Raw genomic sequence first — 25,861 nt, forward strand, 5'->3', positions numbered from 1 at the left:
AGAGGTTGACACCTTTCTCGCTCGTTTTATCAAGCGCAAGTTATCATCACTATCAGACATCCCTGAAATGAGCTCATAATAATGACTGCGGTAACAGCCTTCAAGTGTAGCTCCAATCTCCCAGAATGTCAAACTACTGCTTTAAAACACATCATACTCATTTATTTATGCTGTTGTACCATTAAGTCCTCCTAATAGAATTTCTGTTTTCCAGAACGCAGTTGCTGGTAAACTAATTTCCATGAATATAAGAAGCAGAAGTCAATGCAGAGAAAACCTCCATCATACATCACTGCATCCACTTTAAGAGTTAAGCCCCCATGCCTGAAAGTTTGATAGTTATGGAAAGAGATTTAAAAGTTTCACAGTTTGTGTGACTTGCACTTTTCTGACAGTGACTCTCCTGTCCTGTCAGCAAACTCCACTGATATGTCTCTGCACAAGATGAAACAAATGATTATACTAAGTTGCAAATGCAGCCGTACCTCGAGGGCTGCCGTGGAGACTTCTCTCCTCCGCTGACTGATAGCACAGGGATGAGAAACTGGCAGAGCTATGTGTATCTGACAAACTCAGACTGGTGTGAATTGCCAGTCAGCTTAATTGGAGTAAACAAGGACTCTGACACCAATACGGGGGCAAATGAAGCCTGCATGCTTTATTTATTCACTCATTCAGTCGGTGTTGTGAGCAGGTGGGGAGGATGCAGCACCAAACTCAGGTTATAAACAACAAGCAGGCAGTACTTTAGCACATGAATGTATTTAACTGTAATATATAGCATGTACCGAAGGAGCCTCAGAGTCTATAAAAAACAGAGTGAAAACAAAGCTGCTATAGAATAGAAAACATTTTATACAACTAAATTACAGAGAAACAGGCATTTTAAGAGGAAATGTGAGTGAGTTAGACATTTCCAATTTGTGATTTTTTTTTTTGTTCTGTTTACACTTTATCTATATGAATGTCAGTCATTGTAATTTCAATCTGAAATATTTCGACAACCACTGGATGGACTGACAGGCCCCGTTGAATGCATTCATGCTCCCCAGAGGATAGATCCTGCTGACTTTTGTGATTTTGTACCTCTTCATCTCGCATCACTTTGATGATGACATCCTTTTAGCGAATTGTCCAAAAACTGAAAATGTCAGAAGCTGGTGGCATAAAATCAGGTATATGAATTCATGTTCCACACATGGTATATTATTAAAACCTTAGCGATCCACTGAATTTTTATCCATGTGCAAATTTTTTATTTCTCAAAAACTAAAAGTATTCTCATAGAGCATAGCTTTTTTGTGTACTTAATACTGATTACCAAATGTTAGCATGTTGACTTTGCTGTTACACTAACTTCAGGCCTTACACTAGTTTGGGCGTCATTTGGGACATGCAGACATTTGGGGCAGATTTTCAGGCTGATTATGTTGGTTGTGAAGTTGCCTTTGTTTTTTGTTGGTACACAGTGGTTCATTGCTCTTTGTTGAATGTATAGTGAAATGTTAATACCTAATACATTTTGCTATCATTTACAGATCCTACAGTTGATTTTGCAGATTTTTCCATCCACAGTTGGGTATCTGACATGGTTGCTATGTGTGATTGTTGTTTTTGAGAAACATATTAGCATGCTAGCATTAGCATTTGCAGAGCTACATATAAGAATGGCTGTTGACTCTTCTTTTGCGCTAGTTTTGTTGAGCACATTACAGTATGTTTTCTCTCTTTATGATATGAAATTATAGTTTCCAGGTTGGTCAATTTGCTTTCACACAACCAAATTTTCATTGATCAAACAATCACTGGTTTTACTTTAGAGAAAAGTTGTACATCAGTGGTTTTTCAGGATTAATCCATTACTTTTGGTGGTGGGAGGAACAGACAACCAGTGAAAAACATTTTTGCAACTTTCAAGCTCAAAAACCCAGTGGAAATCTGAATGTTACCTGAACATTTGCTAAACATTTTCAGTGTGCTTGCTTGAAATTGGCTTCAAACCAATTGACATCATGCCAAAGAAGCCATCATTGCAGCTGCATTTTGTCAAAATTGATCGCCAAAAAGTCAAGCGTAAATTCAGCAAACAGCATTTTGCATTTCACAGCTCAACATCCAACAAGAAATATTATCTAAAAACGGTGGGGGCTCACACAAGTCTGCTCTGTTACTGTATTTGTCATTTCAGCATAAAATGATTAATATGCCGTAAACACTAGCTTTATATGTCATTTTTTAGGTTAGTAAGGCTAGTAGCGTGCATTCAATGCACTGTGGTTGATTTAGTTTATCTAGAAATAATGTGCAGCTTTTTCCCACTTTACAAACAGTGAATTGGTTGAAGTTTTTTTTCCCCACTTTTTTGGAATTAATTTCAGTTTCTTTTGTAAAATGTGTTTTGCACTGACATGCTGTGGAAATATTAACATTCTATCCCACTGCTGATGCCGTCATGTCTCCTCCTCCATGCTTGATCTCTGAAGTGCACTCAGCAGTGTAACCTAGAAGATGCTGAGTAACGCTATGACCGGCTTATTGTCGCTGCCAACACCTCGCACCGTCTGACGCCGTCATGCGATAGGATGAACAAAATACCCTTGAGAAGACTGAGTGTACACACAAACACCCACAGACACACAATAATCACCTCTTCAGATTCATAATAGGAGCTTGATTGTTAGATACATATCTTCCAACTGTGTGAAACTCAACCTTGTGTCTGTGCTGCCCTTATATCCCTCTGTACTTGTGTGGTGTGGTGTACATTACCCTCTGTTGTTAAACTCTGACCCAAGCTCACAATTATCCCCATGCATATTTCATCGACTCTCAGTGACACTGAGGGCACGTATCCCTTACTGACCCAACTGCTGCCGCCTTGACTGTTCTGACCAGAGCGGGAAGATTAGGTTGGAGAGGGAAGAAGTGTTTTAGGGGAACCCGTGCAGGCTTGAAGAGATTGGATTCACAGTAGGAAGAGCAGATATCTTTGGATTAATGATGCGCCGGAGCAACCAGGGCGCTTTTGGAGTCTTGTCACTGATGTTGCACCAGTGATGCTACAAGCTGGTTTAATAAGTGGAGGAGCAACGCAAGATGAATAATCCCAGCTGACATTCTGGTGAGAGTTCCTGAAAATTTGTTTGAAGTAATTGTCAGCAAAGGTGTGATGAGACTTTGAGATTTAAGCCTGCCAGTCAGATATAATGCTTTCAATAGTAGGAGTCTTTTCCTGCATGCATATTAGTAATTTAAAAGCAATTAAAAAGTTAATTCTCTTACATTTCTGTAATGAGGGCTGTCTGTGGCCTTTGCTCATGAGTAACTTTCCAACTTATCAGTATTTATAACTTAGTATAAGACCAAGCTTGTGTTCGGATGGTATTCAAGTCATTCCTTTTAATTTCTTTTGGGAGTACTATTTTAATTTCATCTCATAATTTAACCATGTTTCATTTCCAATGTACAAGCTGCTGTTTGTCTTAAAAAAAATCATGTCTGAGTAATGTGAAATAGCAAAATACTCTTTAAAGGGCCATATTACATAAAAAAAAAATTGATGAGTGTAGTAGCACTCAGATGATTCACAGATGCATCATTCCAAATTTGTCATTATTTCTGTTTCTTTTGCAGGCATCAGCTGACGCTTCATGATCTCCGTTCATGCTTCCAGTGACTTTCCCAGTATGGATTTGCAGGATCACACAGGCAGCACTAGCACTTCTCATGCACAGCAGCCAGTGGATGTGTTGAACTATTTGTCCCCCGAACAATGCTCATCAACATCGTTTCAAACTCCAACCAGTCATGAAGTGCTGAGCATATCATCTCGGGTCCCTTCTTCAATCCTCACACTCGTGCCTGACGATAAACCCAAAACTCTTGTACACTTAGACCCAGACTTTCGATGCTTTCCTGAGGTAACATCAGAGCTTCAATCTGTTGAAACTCCAACTTCTTGCTCTGTGTCCTTAGAGGCACAAGATCAAAAAATCCTGACTTCACCACTTCCTTGTAGTGATGATCTTCCAGATGTTCAGCAGAGGAAGCAGTCAGATGGAGGCCCACTGGAGGAAGGATCTATAAGTCTGAAGTTACTCAGAGAGCAGGAACAAGAGCCAGGTATCATAATAAATCAAAGTGTTGCTTTAATGTAGAGTTTTGTTAAGGTTCCAAGAACTTAGGCCCAAAGCATTCCAACATTTAATCAACTGCACTGTGATTAAAGCATGCTTTTCCATATAGTCAAAGGTCTGTGGATGTCCAAAAACTCTTTGATTCTGCCTGAAGCAACAGCATTAATATACTGCATGGCCTACAATATGTGGTCGATCTCGTCGGAATAGTCTGACATTTTCATAATCCAGTGTGTCATTTGCATTAAGGAGACTGATGATTAACTGAACCTTATTGATGGATTGAGACAGAGGAAATTCAAACCTGGTAGCGGAGAGCTTTTTTTTTCTGGGAGTCAAGACTCCAATTATTTTTTTAAATTCTCTGATATGTCCCATCTGCTCCTTTTAGTTAAAAGCAAATAGTTAGATAAAGGTGTGCCAAGTCCGAAAAATGTCCCGGTTCTTACATTCTGTATGTGGATGCTTTAATTATACCATACCAACTTATCACTGCATTGTTTCTAGTGTGTAAATTCGTTGTTGGCTACATGTAGACAGCTGACAGTTAGTGTAGCTGTGAAATTTTGTAGTTTTTGTGGTTGATTGAAAGCAGCCCTGTTAATAATCTACTTCCTCTACCTTGCAGAAGAGTTACAGATGATCCTTGGATGAAAAAAGTCACCTACAGCTTCAGAGTTAATTGTAATCTTGAATAATCAAGTAAAGGATGTGACAGGATTATTTTGATTCAAAACAGGTTCTTCTCTTGCAGAGACAGGCCTGTGCTTTCTGTTCACTGCTCATTAGAAGCAATGACATACAGGGCCTGTGTCCTTTAAAGTCACTATAATAAACACCAAAGATTTGACCCAAGTTTTCACCACCTACTATATCACACAGTGAGGACTGCTTCAGGAATCCTTCAAAGGCGTTGGCAAGACTTCTGTTCCAACTTGTCTCAAGGTCCTGTTGATGCATTGCCCCATAAACAAGCTTTGTTTTGTGGTGTCTTGCCAGCATTTTTCCTCTAAAACAAATCAAATCTGCTGTCCCTGTAGGATTGTTTCCGTCGTGCACTGTTCTCTCATTTCTAGAGCTAATTTTTTTCTTTATGCATGCTTTTTGTAGCCTCTCCTTGGAAAGCAGCTGTGATGCACAAACTTACAGAATCGTCTGTATATTCCTGACTCCACCTCTCCTTTCCATCCAAAGTGGTGGACAGAGTGGATTCTTATCAGCCGAGACAGATGCATTTCTCACAGTTTCTCCACAACAGAGTGCTGAGGCAGCTGTTTACAGCCTCAGCAAGAACATCCCAATGTGGGATGGCATTGCTGTGCAATCTTTATTATTGCTATCTAACCTCAAAGTGGCCTCTCATACCAGTGACAATGATACATTTAAAGGGCTCATGCTGCCATAACTGACATTTCTCTCAGCACACCGCATTGAATTACATGTAAATAACAGAAATGAGCTACTGGTGAGCGTATTTCATCGTTCTGCAGAGGTTTGCTCTCTCACTGATGCTGTTCATTATCCCCGTCAGGTCTTTCATTTGTCATTTTAATTATGCTTTTTACCAATACCATATCGGTCAAGTAGACAGGTCAATCTATGTTTGTGATAACAAATGGTTTAACTTTTGGCATAGATGTGAGTAAATGACACAACCACTTCCTTCAGTTTAACTGTTAAACTGACCCAATACTGTTTAGTAAACTTATATTCCATGCAACATGTTAAGCAGTTCTTAGCTTCTTCTCATCTTCAAACAAAGATGCACTTCCCTAATGTGTTCTGGTTCATGATTTGGAAAGAAGAACACTTTATTGTCTTTTAGTTGTTCTAGCTGATGCACTGCCTCAGCTTCATCCACATGATCAGGGCCGGCCCTAGGTTCACAGGCACCCTAGGCAAAATAGTAATACGGCGCCCCCCCCCCCCCCCTTCGAATCCAATACACTTTCCCATAAATCTCTGCGCAGAGATTCAGCAGAGGTGTCTACACTAAAGACCTGCTTTAATTTGTTAACATAATCAGGACTTCACTGTTATGTCCACATGCTCTTTTAAAGTTGCCCACCTCTGAGTGGAAGCAGAAAACAGATTAAAGAGTTTCTGCAGGTAGCCAAAGTAACATGTGGCTTCAGCAGAGCTTTTTGCTGCATCAGAGACAACCAAGTTCACAGTGTGTGCTCCACATGGCACAAATAAAGCCCTCGGGTTGACCTGGAGCAGTCTAGCTTGGACTCCCTTATTTTTGCCCTTCATGTTTGCTCCATTGTCATATGATTGCCCTCTGCAGTCATCAAATGGGATATTAAGTTGTAGTAATTTCTTAAGAATGAGGGCTGAGAGGCCTTCTCCTGTTGTTTCCTCTGCCTCTAGAAACCCCAGAAAATGTTCTTTAATCTGTGGAGTGCCTTCAACAGAGACAATGCGAATTATAACTGATAATTGCTCCACATGGCTCACATCAGGTGTGCAGTCTAAAATGATTGCGTAATATTTGGACTCATTGATTTCCTTTACAATGGCATGCAAAATCCTTTCACTAAGGCAGTCAATCAGTTCATTTTGAATGGTCTTCCCCAGGTAGGTTGTGTGACTGGCTCCTCCTTCAATCTTAATAATGTGCTCTTTCAGCACAGGATCAAACTGAGCCATTAACTCCACTTCCTTAAGGAAATTTCCATTGTTTGGCTGATTAAGTTGGTCTGTGGAACCCCTGAGTGCAATATTTCTCTCTGCCAGTGACTTAATAATTGCCACAAGTCTGGTGAGAACTTCCCGCCATCTCCTCCTTTCAGCATGTATTATGGCCATCTCAATATTGTCAATTGTTTGACCCTTTTTTGAACGACTTTCAAGTTCTCTCCAGCTTCCCATGTTATTTGTGTGTTCTTTACTGTTTTCATGTGTTTTAAGTATGTCACCACAGTTTTTCCAGTCATCAGTGCCATCCTTGCTAAGTTTAAAAGTCTTCTGTGAGAAGAGCTTGCAGCAGAAACAGTACAAACTATCTTTCTTTTTTGAATACATGAGCCATGACCTTTTGATTTTTTCCCCATTGGTCAACAGTCTGAAGAAATGGCGGTGATGGCAACTTCTTCCATCCTGTTTTTTGGGGAACGAGAAGTCTGACCTTATTACAGGTGGTCCTCGACTAACCAATTCAGTCCTCTCTGAATCAGACAAGTTGGGTGGCCAATCAGCGGGATCAATGGGGGCTGCTGAGATGGGCTCACATACATCTGTTGATGTTGATGGAGCGCCTGTAGGCTGGCGGATTGTATTGAGACTGCTGGTGCTGGGTCCTTCTGTAAGAGATTAAAATACACAAGATGTCAATGACAGGACAAATAAATTTTATTTATTTATTTTTTTACTGTGATTCAAATATTTCTATAAAATGCAGAAAATATATTTGTTTTTCAAAGTATGATAAGTATGCATAATTTGCATTCTGGCATTAAATAAAGATAATGCACACAGTGAGCAACAAACTAAAACACTAAATTGTACCATATTTTTGAAGAACACCAAGATTTTTTTTTTTACTCTTTCTTTTATTTGCCAACAAATGACCATAACATGATGTATTGATTGTTTAAGTAATTGTGTATGCTTTTCTCACGAGTTTATATATATATATATATATATATATATATATATATATATATATATATAATAGAATGAATGTATATTCCTATATATAATACAAAATGTATAATACTCACCTGGTTCAACCGTTTGAGGTGGTGTCTGAAGAATTACAGTGCTGCTGCTTGGTGCTTCACTGACTGCTCCTGTACAAAGCAAAAACATATAGATCTTTAAGAATTACTTTTTTTCCTCAATTGTTTTTGTGAAAATTATATAATACAAAACATAAAGTGGATGGATTTGATTCAAATCTTATATAAGACGTATAATTACATTGCTACTACTTTGCTATTGTAATGCTCACCAGCATCAACATTTTGAAGTTGTGTCTCAATCACTGCTGTGCTTCTGCTTAATGCTTGAGATGCTGTGTAAAACACCAAATAATAGATTATTGACTTTTTGGTGAGCCAACATAATAACATATATAAGTCATAGACAGTGGAGTATCTCATACCACTCCAACAAAACTATTACATAAACATTAGTAATCCTTTCAACTTACAATGTTCACTGTCACTGTCACTAACAGCCACAGGAGAAGGTAACTGTGAGACCGAGCTTGCTGCCTCTTCTGCAGCAGCTTCTACAGTTGGCCCCTGTCGTGGCTGTAGATATTTTCTCAGAGCATCTGATCAAAAGAAACATGCTTGCACATTACATGAATTTGTGGATTATGCACAAAAGTGACTAAACCAACGAGGTAAAACGTCTGCTCTATTAAATAAACTGGCACAGGCAAGAATGTATGATGTTTCAACAAATAGAGGTAGGTTATAGCACATAATAAGTAGCATTTGACTTAGCTAGCGTTAGCACAATCGTAAATTGACATCCAGATGAAAGGTCGAATTATGTCATTATCCAAAGAATATATACCTCGACTTTGAGCCCGTTTCTCCTCCTCTTCTCTTCTTCGCTTTCTGAAAGCAGCACCCGAAGGCTTGGACTGCCTTTTCATGATAAAAGTTTTATGTTTACAAAAATGACAGCGCTACGACGACGACCATCTCATCAATAAACTGATGGGATGCGCTGCCCATCCCCCACTCACTCACCTTGTAAACTCAACAGCATGCTGTAGTAGCGCGGGGCGCCGCCCCGGCGGCGGCGCCGCAGATCAGATGGAAAAGGATGCATGCGTGACTCACAACTCGCGAGAGTTGTGAGTCATGATTAGTGAAAACGAGTTTTATTTTAAGTTTCACAAAATTTGTAGTTATTTATAGGTTGAGAGACTGAGAGTAAACATAATGGTGCATTAAGAAAGTGAATAAAAAAAAAATTTAAAAAAAAAGGAAAGAAAGACTGAGAGGGAGACTGCCATTTGGCGCCCCCTCACCAGATGGCGCCCTAGGCAACGGTCTAGGCCGCCTATGCCGTGGGCCGGCTCTGCACATGATGATGGATAAGGCCGGTTTATTAGCTCATCCTGTCTTCAATTGAAGAAGAAGTGTTTGCTACACTTTATTGGATAGACAAGGAAACGAAAAGGAAAGCAATACCGCCCAGATTTCACTATTTACTCACCTCAACATTTAGTCGATCCCCCTGCTGCTGCTGAATGCAGAGAGGTTTTATCAAATACAAATGAGGAGTTCCACAGTACACCAGCGCTCGTCTGCCTCAGGTGGCTATCAGTCAGGCATAAAATTGATTTCTACTTCTTTCTTTTTTTTTTTTTATCTACAAGGCATCACAAGCAGCATGTGCTTTACCTCTAATTATGGAGGTGTTCTGTACTCTATTCGCTCAGCAAAGTGTTTTGATAATCAAACTTTGAACACTGTTGCCTAAAAGACCCCTCAGGCAGTCTGGCTCTAAATGCCACGCTGGCCAGCTCAGTCACTCCTTTTAAGAAGTGATTTACAAGTTTTTCTGTCAAATTTCTTCCTTCTCCGTGCTGCTTGTCATAAATTCTGTGCTATGAATTTAAGCAATTGCTTTAAAATGTGCTTGTGTGCTGTATCAGTCATTTCTGTTTGCTTTCCAGTAGCATTTCTTTCCATGGACCTGATAATAAATTAAGAATTTTATGCTCTGTTTTGCTGGTATAGATGCAGCTGTAACGTTGATGCTGTTCATGTGGATGTGGTTGCATCAGCTGATAGTGTGTTCAAACCTATACTATGCAAGAAGTGTTTTCTATAGGGGGGATTTGCCAATCACTAAGTTAAGTTCAATTCAATTCTAAAGTTGCGTTGTTAAATTCTGCCCCCTTCTCTCCCTAAAAATCCTCTGAGTTCCGTTGTGTTCAGCTGAGGTGCATCAGCCTCGATTCACCAACATTTGAAAAAAGTTCACGCCTAACCAGCTCATAATTGTCGGATTTTTTTCTGTGCATACATGGGTTATTAAATAAAACGTGTAAGATATGTCATTTTTGCACAGTTTTCCTTTCTCCAATCTATGGAGCAATGTTTGGCGTACACAGAAATAATGTAGCTACAGTTCTGAAATTTTTGCAGGATCATTGATATGTACATATGGTCTTTAATTATATGACTCTGTTTTGATAGAATAATACAATCCAGTTGTATCATGGTGCAAATCTGGTCAAAAAGGTGAACATGGGTTTTTTTTTCTATTGTAATATACCACCAGCCATAAAACCTTTATTGTTCAACCTAAGTGGATGATTTTTTTCCCCATGTGATTGGCATCAATAGCAGCTTTAGAGTCAGTCAGAGGCATATTATATGAGAAAAGTGCTTTGAAATTACATTTTTTTTGCATTTATGATTGATATTTGAACAAACATTATAATTATATAATATTTCTATTGGACTTAAAGAAAAAATGTGGTTTTTCAACTCATAGTCCTTCAAATAATTTTATAAAAACTGGTACTATAAGCCATTACATGTATATATCACACATATTTTTAGTTGTTTACTTAATGAATTAACTGGATTTCTGAAGAGCTGGTGCATCCAACCCTGGATGTAAAAGCAAGGAAAGACGATGAATTCAAGCTAACTTGAAGCTCATTCCATCGCTGAAATATCTGTTTGTTTGTTTGCAGATTCAAACTCTCAACCCTGTATATCTCGAGAGCTATTAGCAGTTGTGGGAATCCCCGTCTCTGTTACACTGATCATAATCTCTGCACTCTTAGGTAAAAGCACTCATATATTTTTAATACACTGCACCAGTCAGTCCCATATTTGAGAATGTCATTTTTTTAAATATCATGTCCATAGACGATATTTGAAAGAATATATGTGCTCAGTAGCCACACAGAGGTCCCAAGCTTCTTATCTTAAAATACACTATTTTATTGAAGAATAAAAACCCCATCATATAATTTCACCTACTTGCTTTAAGTAACTCATCAATAAGCATGCATTATTCATAAATAATGTGTATTTATACTTCTGTCCTCCCTGAAGCTTTCTCTTTAATTCTGATTAAACTGAAACGATCTCTCATGGAAAAATTAAACAAAAGGTCAGAAAGAATTCTTTTCACTCTTTGGATCATTAAGATGACACTACATGTATGAGGAGTTCTAATAATACATTAATAAAATTTTACTTGTTTGATTTCATTGCGTCATCTCACTGTTTTTCTTCTCTCTTCATATTAGTCAAGTTCCTGGCGTTCCCCTCTGCGTTACATGTATCACCTCCTTCCTGTGGTAAGAAATGGAACTGCAGTTTGCCAACTCAGCAGCCTGTTTTATTCAAGAACCAAATAGAGAACATCACTGCAGGTAAAAAAAAAAAAATGTGTGAATGATGAGTATTGTAATACTTACAGTATGTCTCGCTCATCTGTCTTGAACAGAAGTTGATGGTTACATTTTCATCAAGTACCTGGCAGTCATAGTAATATAACTTTATCGGTGAATCGGTGATATTGCCATAATCATTTATCATATTACACTGTTAATATACAGTTTTAGAACACCCCGGTTTTTCCATTTTTTTTATTGGAAATTATTCATGTTTATGTCTCGTAGAAATGAACAAATAAAGTTAAAACAAAAAAAGTAAACAATTTAGAAACCAAAATGTAGTCTAAACTTTTGACTCATGGAAGTAGTCACCTTTGGCAGATACAACAGCTGAATACACTCCTGGCGTTCTTTCCACAGTGGAAATAAAATATTCTTCAAAAAATTCTTCCCAACTCTGTTGCAGAAGTTCCCATAAATGTGTGACATTTGCAGGTTGCTTTGCTTTCACTCTTCTGTCCAGTTCATCCCAAATCAGCTCCATGGGGTTCAAGGCTGGAGACTGTGCTGCCACCCCATGTTTTCAAGCTTATCATTGTGTTCTTTTTTCCTGAAGTAGTTCTGGCATAGCTTGAACTTATGTTTTGGGTCATTATCTTGCTGTAGAATGAACCCCTGACCAACTAGGAACATACCAGAGGAAGGGCTGGACCCAAATATATTTGAATATTCGGTCGTGACGGTGATATCCGAATATTTATTGTGAGATCCGAATATTTGGATATTCTTCAATAATCAAGGCCGAATATCCGGAGCCCAGAAATTGCTATTCGGGTCAGCCCTAACCAGAAGGTACTGCATGGTGCTGCAGAATGCTGTGGTAGCCGTTTTGGTTCACAGTTCCTCTCACTCTGTACAAGTCACTGACCCTGAATCGGGCAAAACAGCCCCAGACCATCACGCTTCCGCCTCCATGTTTGACAGTTGATGTCACACAGAGGAACCATCCTGTCAGCTACTCGACAAAAATCCTACAGGATCAACCAAAGATTTCAAATTTTGATTCATCAGTCCATAATATCTTCTTCCAATCTTCTAGACCTCTTCCTTTCAGAGTTTCCCCCAGTTTCTGAGTGCCTTTTGATGGTGAAGAAAACTGTACTCACTGACCCCTTGACTTTCTTGGCAGTTTCACTGTAGGAAAGATCTACGTTTTTAAGTGTGGAAGAGATTGTCTGTCTCTCTTCTGTTGTTAATTGCCTTTTCCTTGCCATTTTTATAGCAGCAGGCTACTTTCTGCAGTGCAATACTGTTCAAATAATGCTCTCAGGGGTATGGTACCATGGTGTGTTCAAACACCACTTTTATACAAATAGAGGGGGTTGTAAGTAATCAAGAAAGGTTGGGACACCTGTAGGATTTGGTAGGCTTGATCAAACTCCATTGCTGCAGAACAGCTTTCAGTTGTCAACCCAGTTCTTGTTCCATGAAAAAGACCTTTTTGTATAATTCTGAAATGTACATTATTTTTCAGTTTTGAGCAACCTTAGCTTTTTTAACCTCTGGTAGTTCACCACTTACCTTTGTACCATTTCAAGCTATTCATTGGACTTGAACTACTTGGGGAAATCTAAAACTTTTGACTGGCAGTGCATTTTTACTGAATTCAACACCCCTTGTATAAATTCTAATATATGCAATTTCACACGTGTGTTATCTTTCTCCTGCTTTCTCTCTTATCCATCATCTCATCGCCAGACTGCCCAGATCTGTTCAGTGATGGCCGACGTATTGTTGGAGGGACCTTAGCGCCAAAGGACAAGTGGGGCTGGCAAGTCAGCTTGCACTGGAGGAAGACTCACACCTGTGGCGGCGCCATCATCTCCACCCACTGGGTCATCACTGCAGCTCACTGCTTTGCTGAGTAAGAGGTGGACACAGGAAATGAAAATAAGGAGAAGGGGTTGTCAGCTCAGGCGGGAAATGAAGCGTAGGACAGTCAGGGAGCCACCATCCATCAACATTTCCATTGTTAAGAAGGGCTTCCAAGATGTTGTGATCTAATCAGGTTCAAGTTTAAAGCAGGTGAAAAAGCTGAAGCACATTTTGCATCCAGAACTTCACAGATGGGGCTCTGTCTGTAGGATGTCTCTGCTCCTCTGAAACATTTCATTTGGATTGTGAACAACCAGCTCATTAAATTGTTTGTAATACTGATATGGGGGGAAAAAAATGTTCACCAGGAATTAATTTAGTTTGTTATATTGTTAAATGACTAAGAACTGCTATCACTTTTGACCACACACACACACACACACACACACACACACACACACACACACACACACACACACACACACACACACACACACACACACACACACACACACACAAATTACTTATTTTAGTGTAATTAAATAGTAGTTTTGCTTTTGCTGCCTTGTCATAGTGTCCCACTGCAGTTCTCATTTGACAAGCATCAATGCGGACATCAAAATGTGCACTTTCAGTGAGATAGACAGCCATTAGCTGGTGTTACTTAAACTGAACAACAATATTTCTCTGCCACACTCCTGCAGGAACGACATTCTTGAAGCCGCTGACTGGCTGGTGGTGGTGGGAACAGTCAGCATCGCACACAACTCTCCAGGGAAACAATACAGAGCACTGCAGATCATCTACCACCCTTCTTACAACAATACCAGCATTGACTATGATGTGGGGCTTCTGCGCACCATCACTGGCATGGACTTGACAGGTAAGATCGAGATGCCTCCATCTGTCCACAGGTCTGAGCAAAAATGCATCATTTACATCATTATTTTGAAATTTAACTGTTGTGTTCAAGGCACAAATTGATCAAGACTTTTGTTTTAAAAATGCATCACTAAACGTGGGATAAGCTGTTCCAAACTAAGCTGGTTCTTAAGTCAATCCATAATACAGTTTACTTAATTATGTATAATATGCATAAATATAGTTGGCCTTAAATAAAAAAATACACTTATACCATCTTGGAAGACTGAAGGAAGGTTAATGCAAACATGGTAGTCCAATACCTGCAGCGCATGGCAAGTAAACATTAGCTTGGCTCCATGTTTTCATCATCTGCCACTAATATATGTGTCACATGCTTTAAAGTGGAAATAATTCCCCCAGACATATTTTAAAGGTTTTACTTCTGTCAGTAAACATGTGCAGAGGGAAAGAAAACCTGACAATATGTGGTTTTATAACCTTCATACAGTGTTTTTATCATTTTACTGTCTTGTTTGTAGATGAGGGCTGCACAATGGAGTAAGTGGTTAGCACTGTTGCCTTGCAGCTAGAAGCTCCCCGGTTTTCATCCTGAGATCTTTCTGCATGGAGTTTGCTTGTTCTCCCTGCGCATGCGTGGGTTTTCTCCAGGTACTCCGGCTTCCTCCCACAGTCCAAAAACATGCTGAGGTTAATTGGTGATTCTAAATTGTCTGCAGGTGTGAATGTGAGTGTGATTGTCTCGATGTGTAGCCCTGTGATAGAATGGTCACCTGTTCACGGTGTCTTCACCTTAACTCAGCGTGGATTGACTCCTACCCACCCACGAACCTGATGAGGATTAAGCAGCATATAGATAATGGATAGATGGATGTTTGTAGATGCAAGATCATATGTCAGTATGATTGCTGTGTGCTCTTTGTAGATGGGGTACGACCGGTCTGTTTACCCCGTCTAAGTGACTCCTTTCCTCCTGGAACATCCTGTTGGATCACAGGCTGGGGAGTGACGGCAGAAGGAGGTGATTGTGCCATTTGTACTGGACCATGCTTAAACTAGTCCCAATGTTCTCAACTGAGCCTACATCCTATGGTTACCAAACCCTAACCTCTTTGAGGATATTTTAAAAATAATATTAATAAATTGACATCACCTTAACATAACTGCTATAACTCTGTGACAATAGTAACTTCCAAAGAGGGAAATATGATGAGCAACAATGACAAAACTTATTGGTAAAATTAAAAAGCTATATTTTAACACTGTTTCCTTCATGCAAATGAAAGATTCTGGTACAAAAATTTAACAGAGCTTGGACAGGAACATACTTTCAAAATGTAGGTGATGTCAAAAAGCAAAATGAAGACTTCATCGTTGTAATTTCCACCTTAGGAGGCAACGGCAAATGCACTAGTAGCTGTGATTAGACTTGTCTGCATTTGTACACAAACTTAGTAGCATTTTCAGTCACTTAGTTTTTCTTTGCTAATTATTTTCTCCTTATCTTTTCATTCCTTTTTGTCAGGAACTGTGTCAGATGAGCTAATGGAGGCTCAGGTACAGGTAATAGCTCAGTCCACCTGCTCCAGCTTTAAGGTCTACAGAAACCGCATAACCCCTCGGATGATTTGTGCAGGCAACTTGGACGGCGGAGTGGACTCCTGCCAGGTGACATAAAATCTCCTCCATAAGCCTAACACAGGTTTATGATGAATATTGCTTAACTTTATAATCAATCACCAGGTCAAACTTGAGTTACTCATTGTTATTTATTAACACATTGTATCCTATCTGGTTTGCTACCTGATTTGGTCTTATTTAAGGGAGACAGCGGTGGACCGCTGGTGTGTAAGACACTGAATGGGGACTGGAGGCTGGCAGGGGTGGTGAGCTGGGGAGAGGGTTGTGCGCGGCCCAATAAACCAGGCGTCTACAGCAGAGTAACGGAGCTGCTGCACTGGGTTGAAAAGAAAACAAAGGTACTGTTGGAGCCACTCAGTGTTATTAATGTAAAGCCTGTCTGTCTTTTCCTATCTTTGATCACTGGCAGTCAAATTACAGTTTGTAATGTAGTTGCTGCAGCTCACATAAATGGAGTGAGTTTATACTGTATACTATGCTCACAAATTCTGTAGGAACAATGTCAGCCAAAATGTGTTAATGGTTAAACTACAAGGGTTGCTGGATCACCTCATAAGTTTTTGGACTGTCATATGAACAAAATACAATTGTAAAAATCGCCAAGTTCTAAAGGTTAAAACCTCCTTGAAGTTCTATAAACCAAAGTGTTGACATATGCTAGAATTGAGCACTGAATAGCATGTGTTGCACAGACACAGAGCCTACCCTACTGTAGCTGCTTTTTTAAATACCTTGCAGAATTTTTTACTCTAATCAATGGAGTTTATTTATGGGGCAATATCAAGCCATTTTTTTTCAAATGATACTGGTGTTTTCTGGTGTCTATTCTTGCTGCAGGGCATAACAAAGGAAAATGAGGACACCACAACAGCCATGACCGGCCCTTAAGGGAGATAACTGACAATAAAGATTGGCCCATATCTGTCTGTGTGCCTTGTTTATTGTGCAGCACTGCAAAGTCAGTGTTAGACTGACAGATTAGCTGCTTTATGGTTTCTTGTCATAGCTTATTGAGTTTTTTTATTCAAGAAAATGTAGTTTAGTATAAAAAGAAAACTGTGCTCAAAACAGTTTACAGACATCAAAAGGCAAGTTTATATTTCAACAATAAAAAGTACATTTCTTATACAGAAAAAAAATGGAATCAGTCAATGGAAAAGGTATTACATGACAAGATCAGATTATGTGTACTGATTAGCAATATTAGCTCTATTGCCACAAAAACGGAATAATTCAGTTGTAGTATTTAGACAAGGTCATGGATTTAGATACGGCTAATGTATTTAAACATGGCTTGTCGAAACCTAATCACAATAAAACAGGCGATTAAATGTTAGAAGATGAAGAATAAGTACTCTTCAGAAACACCTATACAATGCACTTTCTGATGTCACATCCTCCTTTTTACTATTCTGTTAATATTTGTAGCGCCATACTAATAATAAGGTGCACTTTTATGGTAACAGTAAAAGTTTTGTGTTGGAAGAAGAACTAAAATTCTTAAAACATTAGGCCAGAATATTACTTAACACAATTAATTTACAAACATCACGCAACAAAAAGTAGAATTTAGTTGAATAAGCTTCAGGCAAGACACAAACACAACTGATCTACAAAAAAATATGAGAAGTTACAGCAAATATAAAGACACAAAGATGAATGACGTTTGGTAGCACAGTTTTTATGCATTTTAGAAACTTTTAACACATTTTTAGTGTGTTTAACTGCTGTGTGCTCAACTTTTGAACACTATTAATGGTAATGGTGTACAGCGCCACTTTACCAATATGATCATTGAAAAAAAACGTTTTATTTGTAGTGGGGGTTTTTTGACAGTTTTGGACCTTTACATGTAAAATTTGCCTGACATTACAACAAAATAAGCTGTCTAATTTGAATAAATAGGGTCTACAACATGTAAGCCTTCAATGAGGAGAAAACAAATGATCTTTGAATGCTGATATGTGAATTGTGAACATTACATATTTCCATTTTCTGTGATTTTGAATTTTTTTTTAGTTTAACTTTGCAGCAAGGTTTGAATCTGTCTGACAGAGTGAATGTCTGCAGTCACGTAGTAACAGCCATAGACGGCAACCAACATGAATGGCGTTTGTGCGTGCCTCGTGAACGCGCACGGCAGGCGTCGCAACAAACGGCTCTGACGCGAGCAGACACAACTGTGGAGGAAATTGACCAACAACACCGCGGACTATCCCACTTTTTGTTACTTAATAACACAACCGCTGACCAAGACACCAATGGGAGCCGCTGTAGGGACAGTATGTGCCATAAAAAGCAGGTGACAGCAGGACACATCATCTATAGCAGACTGTCGGGTTGCTACGCTCTTTTGACTGCTGTTGACTTTTTTTTTTTGCTAGCAGAGATAATTATCTAGCTGTGCAGGCAGGAAATTCACAACAGAGGACCGACAATGTGTTCCGTAATAAGCAGAGTGAAACCGTGTCACCGGGCTCTGGCTGTCTCGCTTCGGCTCCGGACAAACACCGAGAGTCCGAGTTATGCAGCAGCTCAGAGCAGGCGCTTCTCTCCTGGCGTAAGTTCTGGCGTGGAGCCGCTTTGGGTCAGCAGCAGGTCGTACAGCTCCAGGACAGCCATGACCGAAGGACTTTTCTTCAGACAGGTAGGTTCAGGTTATCTTTTCTTGTTTGACCTGTGTATGAGGTGATTCGCCACGACGAGAAAAAGCGAAGTTTGTAGGTATTTCTACGTCTAGCTGAAGTAAGCTAGCTGTTAGTTAGCTTCACTTTACTGTAAGTTGACAGTGAGCCAAAGAAGCTCATAGAAATTAAATGTTGTGAATCGTTGTAGTGAATTTTCCAGCTAAACAGACCACTTACTTTAGTCTTTCTGCATTGAGTTTTAACAAAAACGTTGAAAAACTTTGGCTGTGTGTGTAATGATAGTTGTTCTGTCCTAAGGCGTCTAGCTATTTTTTTTTTTTACTTGACAGTTCATCTTCACCTTGGCAAATGCAGTTCACAAAACAAGCCGTTCATTTCAATTCACTTACTCAATATTTCTGCAACTCTCAGCCGTTCATTAACATGCAAGGTTTGAACATATACATCTGCATGGCAAATAAGCATTTGGATCTTGAGTTGAGATTATTTTGTCAACGAAATTGTTCCCTTTATGTAAATACAAAACACCAATATTCTGATTGCTAACACTTCATATCATGTATTTGTAAACACAGGACACTTTCTAAATGCTTAAAAACAGACATTCTGCATTGATATGTTGCGCCACATTCTCATCTATTCTTCTTCCCTCCTTTCATTCTCTCTGTCTTATCTCACACACAAATACAAAAATAGACATTATAAATGTAACAGTGAGGATGTGACCCTTGCTACCTGCTGCCATCTGTTGTATTTTATTGCTGAGTCACTCCTGTGCACTCCCATGTTTAGTTGTTGGAGTTGGAAAGTATGACCTACACATACCTGCTGGCGGACACAGCAACCAAGGAGGCTGTCATCATCGATCCTGTGTTGGAAACTATCAACAGGGACCTAAAACTCATCGGGGAACTGGGACTAAATCTAAAAGTGGCAGGTATTTATCTCCCTGCAGTTGAGCTAAGGGATAAGAGTTTATTCCATAAACTCAGACAATGTTGGGGAATTCCAATCATGCATAATTGTCTCAGACATTGTTATGCAATGTCATGTTTATATCAAAAGACTCCTACTGAATTAGGGCTGGAGATATGGATAAAAATCAATATCAGAATAGTAATACTAACAATACAAATATCTCTCCAAATTTAAACTATATATCATTTATTTATATATAACAACTTTTATTAAGCACTGACACAATATGATGACTTTGTCACAACTGAATTCTACCCAAAATAAACACAGAATTATATCCCAGCTGTGTATTGAGCCATACCACCTTCCTTTTTCTGATAGTAAACACCCACTGCCATGCGGACCACATCACAAGCACTGGGCTGATGAAGAAAGGACTGGCTGGCCTGAAGAGTGCCATCTCCAAATACAGCGGTGCCTCTGCAGACATCCTCCTGTCAGAGGGAGACAAAATCCCCTTTGGAAAACATGTAAGATGGTATTTCAGTAGATTTTAGAGAGTGTTTTTGTATGTATATCAGTGTGTCAGCAAAGTTTTGGGTGTGTATCAATGTATTGGATATTGTATGAATTTGGTCCTCTAGAAATACCTGAAGCATTTTGTTTAAAATTGCTTAATAAGACAGATTTACACACGTGGACAAAATTGTTGGTACCCCTCAGTTAAAGAAGGAAAAACCCACAATTCTCACTGAAATCACTTGAAACTCACAAAAGTAACAATAAATAAAAATTTATTGAAAATTAAATAATCAAAAACAGCCATCACTTTTGAATTGTTGATTAACATAATTATTTAAAAAACAAACTAATGAAACAGGCCTGGACAAAAATGATGGTACCTCTATAAAAGATTGAAAACTATTTGACCAGAGTGACATGATTAACTCAGGTGTGTCATTTAATTGACATCACAGGTGTTTCCAAACTCATAATCAGTCAGTCTGCCTATTTAAAGGGAGACAAGTAGTCACCCTGCTGTTTGGTGAAAAGGTGTGTACCACACTGAACATGGACAACAGAAAGCGAAGGAGAGAATTGTCCCAGGACATCCGAAAAAAAATGATAGACAAACATCTTAAAGGTAAAGGCTATAAGACCATCTCTAAACAGCTTGAAGTTCCTGTGACAACAGTGGCTCATATTATTCAGAAGTTCAAGACCCACGGGACAGTAGCCAACCTCCCTGGACGTGGCCGCAAGAGGAAAATTGATGACAAATTGAAGAGACGGATCGTTGGAATTGTATCCAAAGAGCCCAGAGCAACCTCCAAAGAAATTAAAGGTGAACTCCAAGGCCAAGGTACATCAGTGTCAGATCGCACCATTCGTCGTTGTTTGAGCCAAAGTGGATTTCATGGGAGACGACCAAGGAGGACACCACTGCTGAAAAAAACTCATAAAAAAGCCAGACTGGAATTTGCAAAAATGCATGTTGACAAGCCACAAAGCTTCTGGGAGAATGTCCTTTGGACAGATGAGACCAAACTGGAGCTTTTTGGTAAGGCACATCAACTCTATGTTCATAGACTCAAAAACCAAGCATACGAAGAAAAGAACACTGTCCCTACGGTGAAACATGGAGGAGGCTCAGTAATGTTTTGGGGCTGCTTTGCTGCATCTGGCACAGGGTGTCTTGAAAGTGTGCAAGGTACGATGAAATCTGAAGACTATCAAGGCATTCTGGAGAGAAATGTGCTGCCTAGTGTCAGAAAGCTTGGTCTCAGTTGCAGGTCATGGGTCTTCCAACAGGACAACGATCCAAAACACACAGCCAAAAACACCCAAGAATGGCTGAGAGAAAAGCGTTGGACTATTCTAAAGTGGCCTTCTATGAGCCCAGATCTGAATCCCATTGAACATATGTGGAAGGAGCTGAAACATGCCATTTGGAGAAGACACCCATCAAACCTGAGACAACTGGAGCTGTTTGCTCATGAGGAGTGGGCCAAAATACCTGTTGACAGCTGCAGAACGCTCATTGACAAATACAGAAATCGTTTAATTGCAGTGATTGCCTCAAAAGGTTGTGCAACAAAATATTAAGTTATGGGTACCATCATTTTTGTCCAGCCCTATTTCATTAGTTTGTTTTTTTAAATAATTATGTTAATCAACAATTCAAAAGTGATGGCTGATTTTGATTATTTAATTTTCAATAAATTTTTATTTATTGTTACTTTTGTGAGTTTCAAGTGATTTCAGTGAGAATTGTGGGTTTTTCCTTCTTTAACTGAGGGGTACCAACAATTTTGTCCACGTGTGTATATCGCTTTGAATTCACAGTTGACTTTTCTCTCCTTTAGTGTCTGACAGTGAGAGAAACACCGGGACACACTGATGGGTGTCTGACGCTGGTGATGGAGGATCAGAGCATGGCTTTCACTGGGGACGCTCTGCTCATTAGAGGCTGTGGCAGGACAGACTTCCAGCAAGGTAAGCACACACTTCCATGTTGTTTTGGAAATTTCCTTCCTTGCCTCTTAGAGTCTGGTGGAGACATTTTGCATCCAAATTCAAATATTTTCTTCTCAGTTGAACTGCTCTGAAAGAAGTCATCACAATAAAGTGTAGTGCATATAGGAATAAAGTGCAGGCCTTAACCTCTCCAACAATGCTAGCTGCTTGTCTGTGGGACAAAGCTTCAGGAAGAAAAAGAATATTTTGAGTTTACATCAAATTTAATGATGGTACTCTCATTACTCTTGAATTACTTGTGTACTCATCATTGCATTGATGTGTTACTGTCTGTGCAATATGTTAATATCTATCATATTTTTCCTTTTTATAGAGTATTCCACCACCATAGCGCTAACATTGCCAGATACAAACTCTATTTACGAGATACACATAAAAGCATAACAGTTTCATGGTTCAAAATAATTAGTTTTTACTTTTGTATAAAGGCTAATATACAAAATCTACAAGGATTTCAAGGTTTTCAAGGTTTTTATTAGCCATTTGTGCATCAACCAACAGTCCAGGCATATTGGAACTCTTGTGCAGGGGCTCTCAGAGTCACAGTTTAAATAACAAAACTTAAGATAAGAAAAAAAAACACTATACAGAAGAAAACAAAAATATAGATATGTATAAGAAATATAAAAATATAAGAATATAAATATGGAGAGAGGCAGTAGCGCCGGATGCCACGGTTAATGCCACTGCCGCAGTGACACTTTTTGTGGCAGTAGAGAGAGTATTGAGAATGTTGCACTTGTAGCAAGTATTGCACGTTCATCAAGTATATCAAATCAAGTAATAAAAGATTTGGATAGCTTAGATTGTTCTGAAAAAAGGCTAGCCCTTAAAACAACCAAAATTTGAGCTTAAAAGTAATCGAAGTTTAAAAAGACTATGGCTCCAAGAGTTAGGCAAGTTTAAGTTCAAACCTTTATTTCTGTAATGCTGCTAGATCACCACAAGGGTGCGGTGTTTCACCTGTTTTGTTTTGCTCTCTTATTCAGGTTGCTCAAAGAGACTCTATAACTCCGTGCATCAGAAGATCTTCACCCTGCCTGATCAGTGCCTGGTCTACCCAGCGCACGACTACTTAGGTTGGCTGAAAACCCACACACCTCATGTCTCGTAGAGTCCCTGATCTGAAAATTGGTTCTGCAGATAGATGGATTTTAAGCACTAGTTTAGTGTAGAATTGAAGCCCTTAGTTTTCTACTCATAATCAATACTTAAATAGAACAGATGTTTGCGTAACTGTGTTATTCAAATACAAATACGAAGAGCTGTTGACACAAGTTTAACAAAACTGCCAGTGAGCGTTGTATTACATATCAGTCTTTAAGTTTTTATAATGCATCACATGTGTGCCAACATCATTTGACTTCTCTAGAATTGTTTTAACTGATTAATAAAGTTCAACATTTGGCAAAAACCAAGACCGCATACACAATAAATGCTAAATGGGGCTGCATCTGTTTTTGTGTATCAGGTCAGACGGTCTCTACTGTCGGCGAGGAGCGCAAATTTAACCCACGCTTGACTAAGAGCATCGATCAGTTTGTGGACATCATGAAAAACCTGAATCTCCCCAAGCCGGCAAAAATAGGTATGAAAACGCCAACATTTCTACAGTCCAACTAGCACCCATCTCTTGTTAGTAAACACCATTCCAATTCCTGCGCCAAAAAAATGCCAAGGCCGTGACGACTGACTGCACAAGTTTATGAGCTGTGTCACATCTGCTTCTGAAAACAGTCTGTTCTCTCGTCCCTTGCAGATATTGCAGTGCCTGCTAATCTGGTTTGTGGCTTACACGAAGTTTGACTGCCCTGCAAAAGAGAGGATTCTAATCAAACAAACTACATCATTGCAGACTAATTGACATTTACCTACCTGTTTTAGCAAGACTAATCTAGACAGCTTACCAGATAGTGCTTTGTTGTGTTTTTGTATGCAAATGAAAGGTATATATTTGAGTAACTGTCATTTAAGTGCAGCTACTGGCATTATTTTTGATTGCGCCTAAAGTAAAAATGCTTTCAAAGATAATTTTAATGAGTACCAAAACAGTTAGTAAGGAGTACTACAATTCTGTAAATGAGGGAAAAGCACTTAGTTTAAAAAAAAAATTTGTTTAAAGTTAAATGTGATGACATTTTAGTCACTTCTGTTATTATGAGTTGCAGAATTGGGGAGGAAATTATGAGACAGATAGGAATGTTCCATTCAAGGTTTGGTTTAGTATTCATGGATGCTTTACTGGGACAATCAAGTTCCTTCACATGGCCTTTTCAGTGATTCTGGACTCCTCTACCCAAGGCTACACACACACACACACACTCTCACACTGCTGCCGGCCTTTTTGCATAGCAGGAAAATAAAGCTACTCTATTTGCATTCAAAATCAATAAGTGCCAAGTTTCCATGGCCCAACATGTCACGGTTATGCACTTGTGCTCTCAAGCCTCATCTGTTCCTGTTGATGTCCCAATAGACAAGGGTATCCGTTGAAATGTGTCTCAGATTATCGCAGATATGACAAGAGGCGTCCATGCCAAGTATCATATCTGCTTCTAGATTTCCAAATATCTTGTGCATGCTGTTCTCATCAGGTGTTTAACACCTCACCAGCCAGTAAGACAGGTTTGTTTGGGAGTGCTGGCCCCTGACTCAGCTACAGAAACTTGCACATGTGATAGTAAGCTGTGCCATAGTGTAGAGCTGATCATGAGCTTTTGAGGGCCAGTATGAAAATGTTTATTCAGAACGTTTTCTAAGTGAATCTTTTTACTCCCGTCAGCATTTAAAGGAGCATTCCATTAAACACATGTGGTCCTGCAATTGCGGGGAACAGTGCTCACCAGGTGACAGCAGTTATACAGTGTCCTCTGCAGCAATGAAGGGAACATTTTAAAGTCTGAAAAACAGTCGTGATGTTGTCAGGGTGGTCAAAGCTTGGGTTTGAAATCTACAACACAGAACAGAAAGCATATGTGACAAACTAGGGTTGTAGCATCCAAAGGAAGAAGATGTTTACCAGCCAGAGAGGGACTACTACCATGCTCATGGTATGTTGGAGTTATTTTGGTAGCTCAATAAGCATGAGCTTGGAAACCAAATAAAAATGGACCCCTCACATCAGCCAAAGACTGTGTGATAAAGTCCTAAATGAATGAACATGGTGTTGTATTGCCAGTGCGTCATCCTCAATCAGTTCTGCAGTCATAGAAGCTTCTTCATGGTGTGAACACTTGCTAACATGGTAATCTCTATTTGAAATGAATGCTGTATTCCATGAAATGCTTTCTGAGTTATGTCCTTGAAAATATAGAGACCTACTTTGTGGGGCTTGAACCACATAATAAATAAATAAATCCATGCCAAATATCTCTGCCTCCTTTGGCCATTCTTTGAATCCCCCACATTTACAAAAGTGCCACGTTAAATCACTAAAATTCGCTTTAAATAGCCAGATACTCAAGAGCAATCTGTACTAATGAGATTCTTTAGTGTGGGTTATAACATTTTATATTTGCAATAAAAATACACAGAAACTTGAGAACTCAAAAATACATTATTCTAGAAAAACACTGTTAAATGAGAAAGAGGATGCACTGATACTGACCTTATGGAGCAGCACACATAGTGACCAATCCACAGTAAACACACGGTCTTTGATTGTTCCATTAAGAAATTGCAGTCACAGCCTCAAGAGCCTCGTTAATCTGTGACCTCAAGTTACCAAGAAGAAGAAAGCTATGCTACAGACTGTAGTATTCAGAGGAATAGGTGGATCTCTAGAGATAAAAGAACAGCATTTTCCTGATGCACAGTTTATCTGTCCACTGTAGTGAATCTGATTTCTCCAGCTGCACATCTTATTGTTATAAAACCTGCATTATCTTATGTGT

At 39.2% G+C, this 25,861-nt stretch overlaps 3 protein-coding genes across 3 annotated transcripts; 2 read left to right on the plus strand and 1 right to left on the minus strand.

Moving 5' to 3' along the window:
- Positions 1 to 6,143: 6,143 nt before the first annotated feature.
- LOC127536575 (zinc finger MYM-type protein 1-like) lies at positions 6,144 to 8,881 on the minus strand. The gene is made up of 6 exons (XM_051957357.1): positions 8,846 to 8,881; positions 8,667 to 8,740; positions 8,293 to 8,418; positions 8,092 to 8,154; positions 7,862 to 7,930; positions 6,144 to 7,441 (listed from the first exon to the last, which is right to left on the minus strand). Exon 6 carries the CDS (start codon positions 7,161 to 7,163, stop codon positions 6,159 to 6,161), a length of 1,005 nt encoding a protein of 334 aa, XP_051813317.1. The 5' UTR covers positions 7,164 to 7,441; positions 7,862 to 7,930; positions 8,092 to 8,154; positions 8,293 to 8,418; positions 8,667 to 8,740; positions 8,846 to 8,881; the 3' UTR covers positions 6,144 to 6,158.
- A 1,476-nt stretch (positions 8,882 to 10,357) lies between these two features.
- Positions 10,358 to 17,889, plus strand: LOC110958822 (transmembrane protease serine 6-like). Its single transcript, XM_022205527.2, has 8 exons — positions 10,358 to 10,361; positions 11,377 to 11,502; positions 13,225 to 13,390; positions 14,046 to 14,224; positions 15,149 to 15,244; positions 15,749 to 15,891; positions 16,047 to 16,202; positions 16,702 to 17,889. Exons 1-8 carry the CDS (start codon positions 10,358 to 10,360, stop codon positions 16,750 to 16,752), a joined length of 921 nt encoding a protein of 306 aa, XP_022061219.2. The 3' UTR covers positions 16,753 to 17,889.
- A 144-nt stretch (positions 17,890 to 18,033) lies between these two features.
- ethe1 (ETHE1 persulfide dioxygenase) lies at positions 18,034 to 25,337 on the plus strand. Its single transcript, XM_022205510.2, has 7 exons — positions 18,034 to 18,511; positions 19,305 to 19,449; positions 19,812 to 19,960; positions 21,797 to 21,926; positions 22,958 to 23,047; positions 23,440 to 23,556; positions 23,728 to 25,337. The coding sequence occupies exons 1-7, from the start codon at positions 18,302 to 18,304 to the stop codon at positions 23,772 to 23,774; spliced, it is 888 nt and encodes a 295-aa protein (XP_022061202.1). The 5' UTR covers positions 18,034 to 18,301; the 3' UTR covers positions 23,775 to 25,337.
- Positions 25,338 to 25,861: the final 524 nt, after the last annotated feature.

The sequence above is a fragment of the Acanthochromis polyacanthus genome, chromosome 12 (genome assembly GCF_021347895.1).
Source record: "Acanthochromis polyacanthus isolate Apoly-LR-REF ecotype Palm Island chromosome 12, KAUST_Apoly_ChrSc, whole genome shotgun sequence".
NCBI lineage: Eukaryota > Metazoa > Chordata > Actinopteri > Pomacentridae > Acanthochromis > Acanthochromis polyacanthus.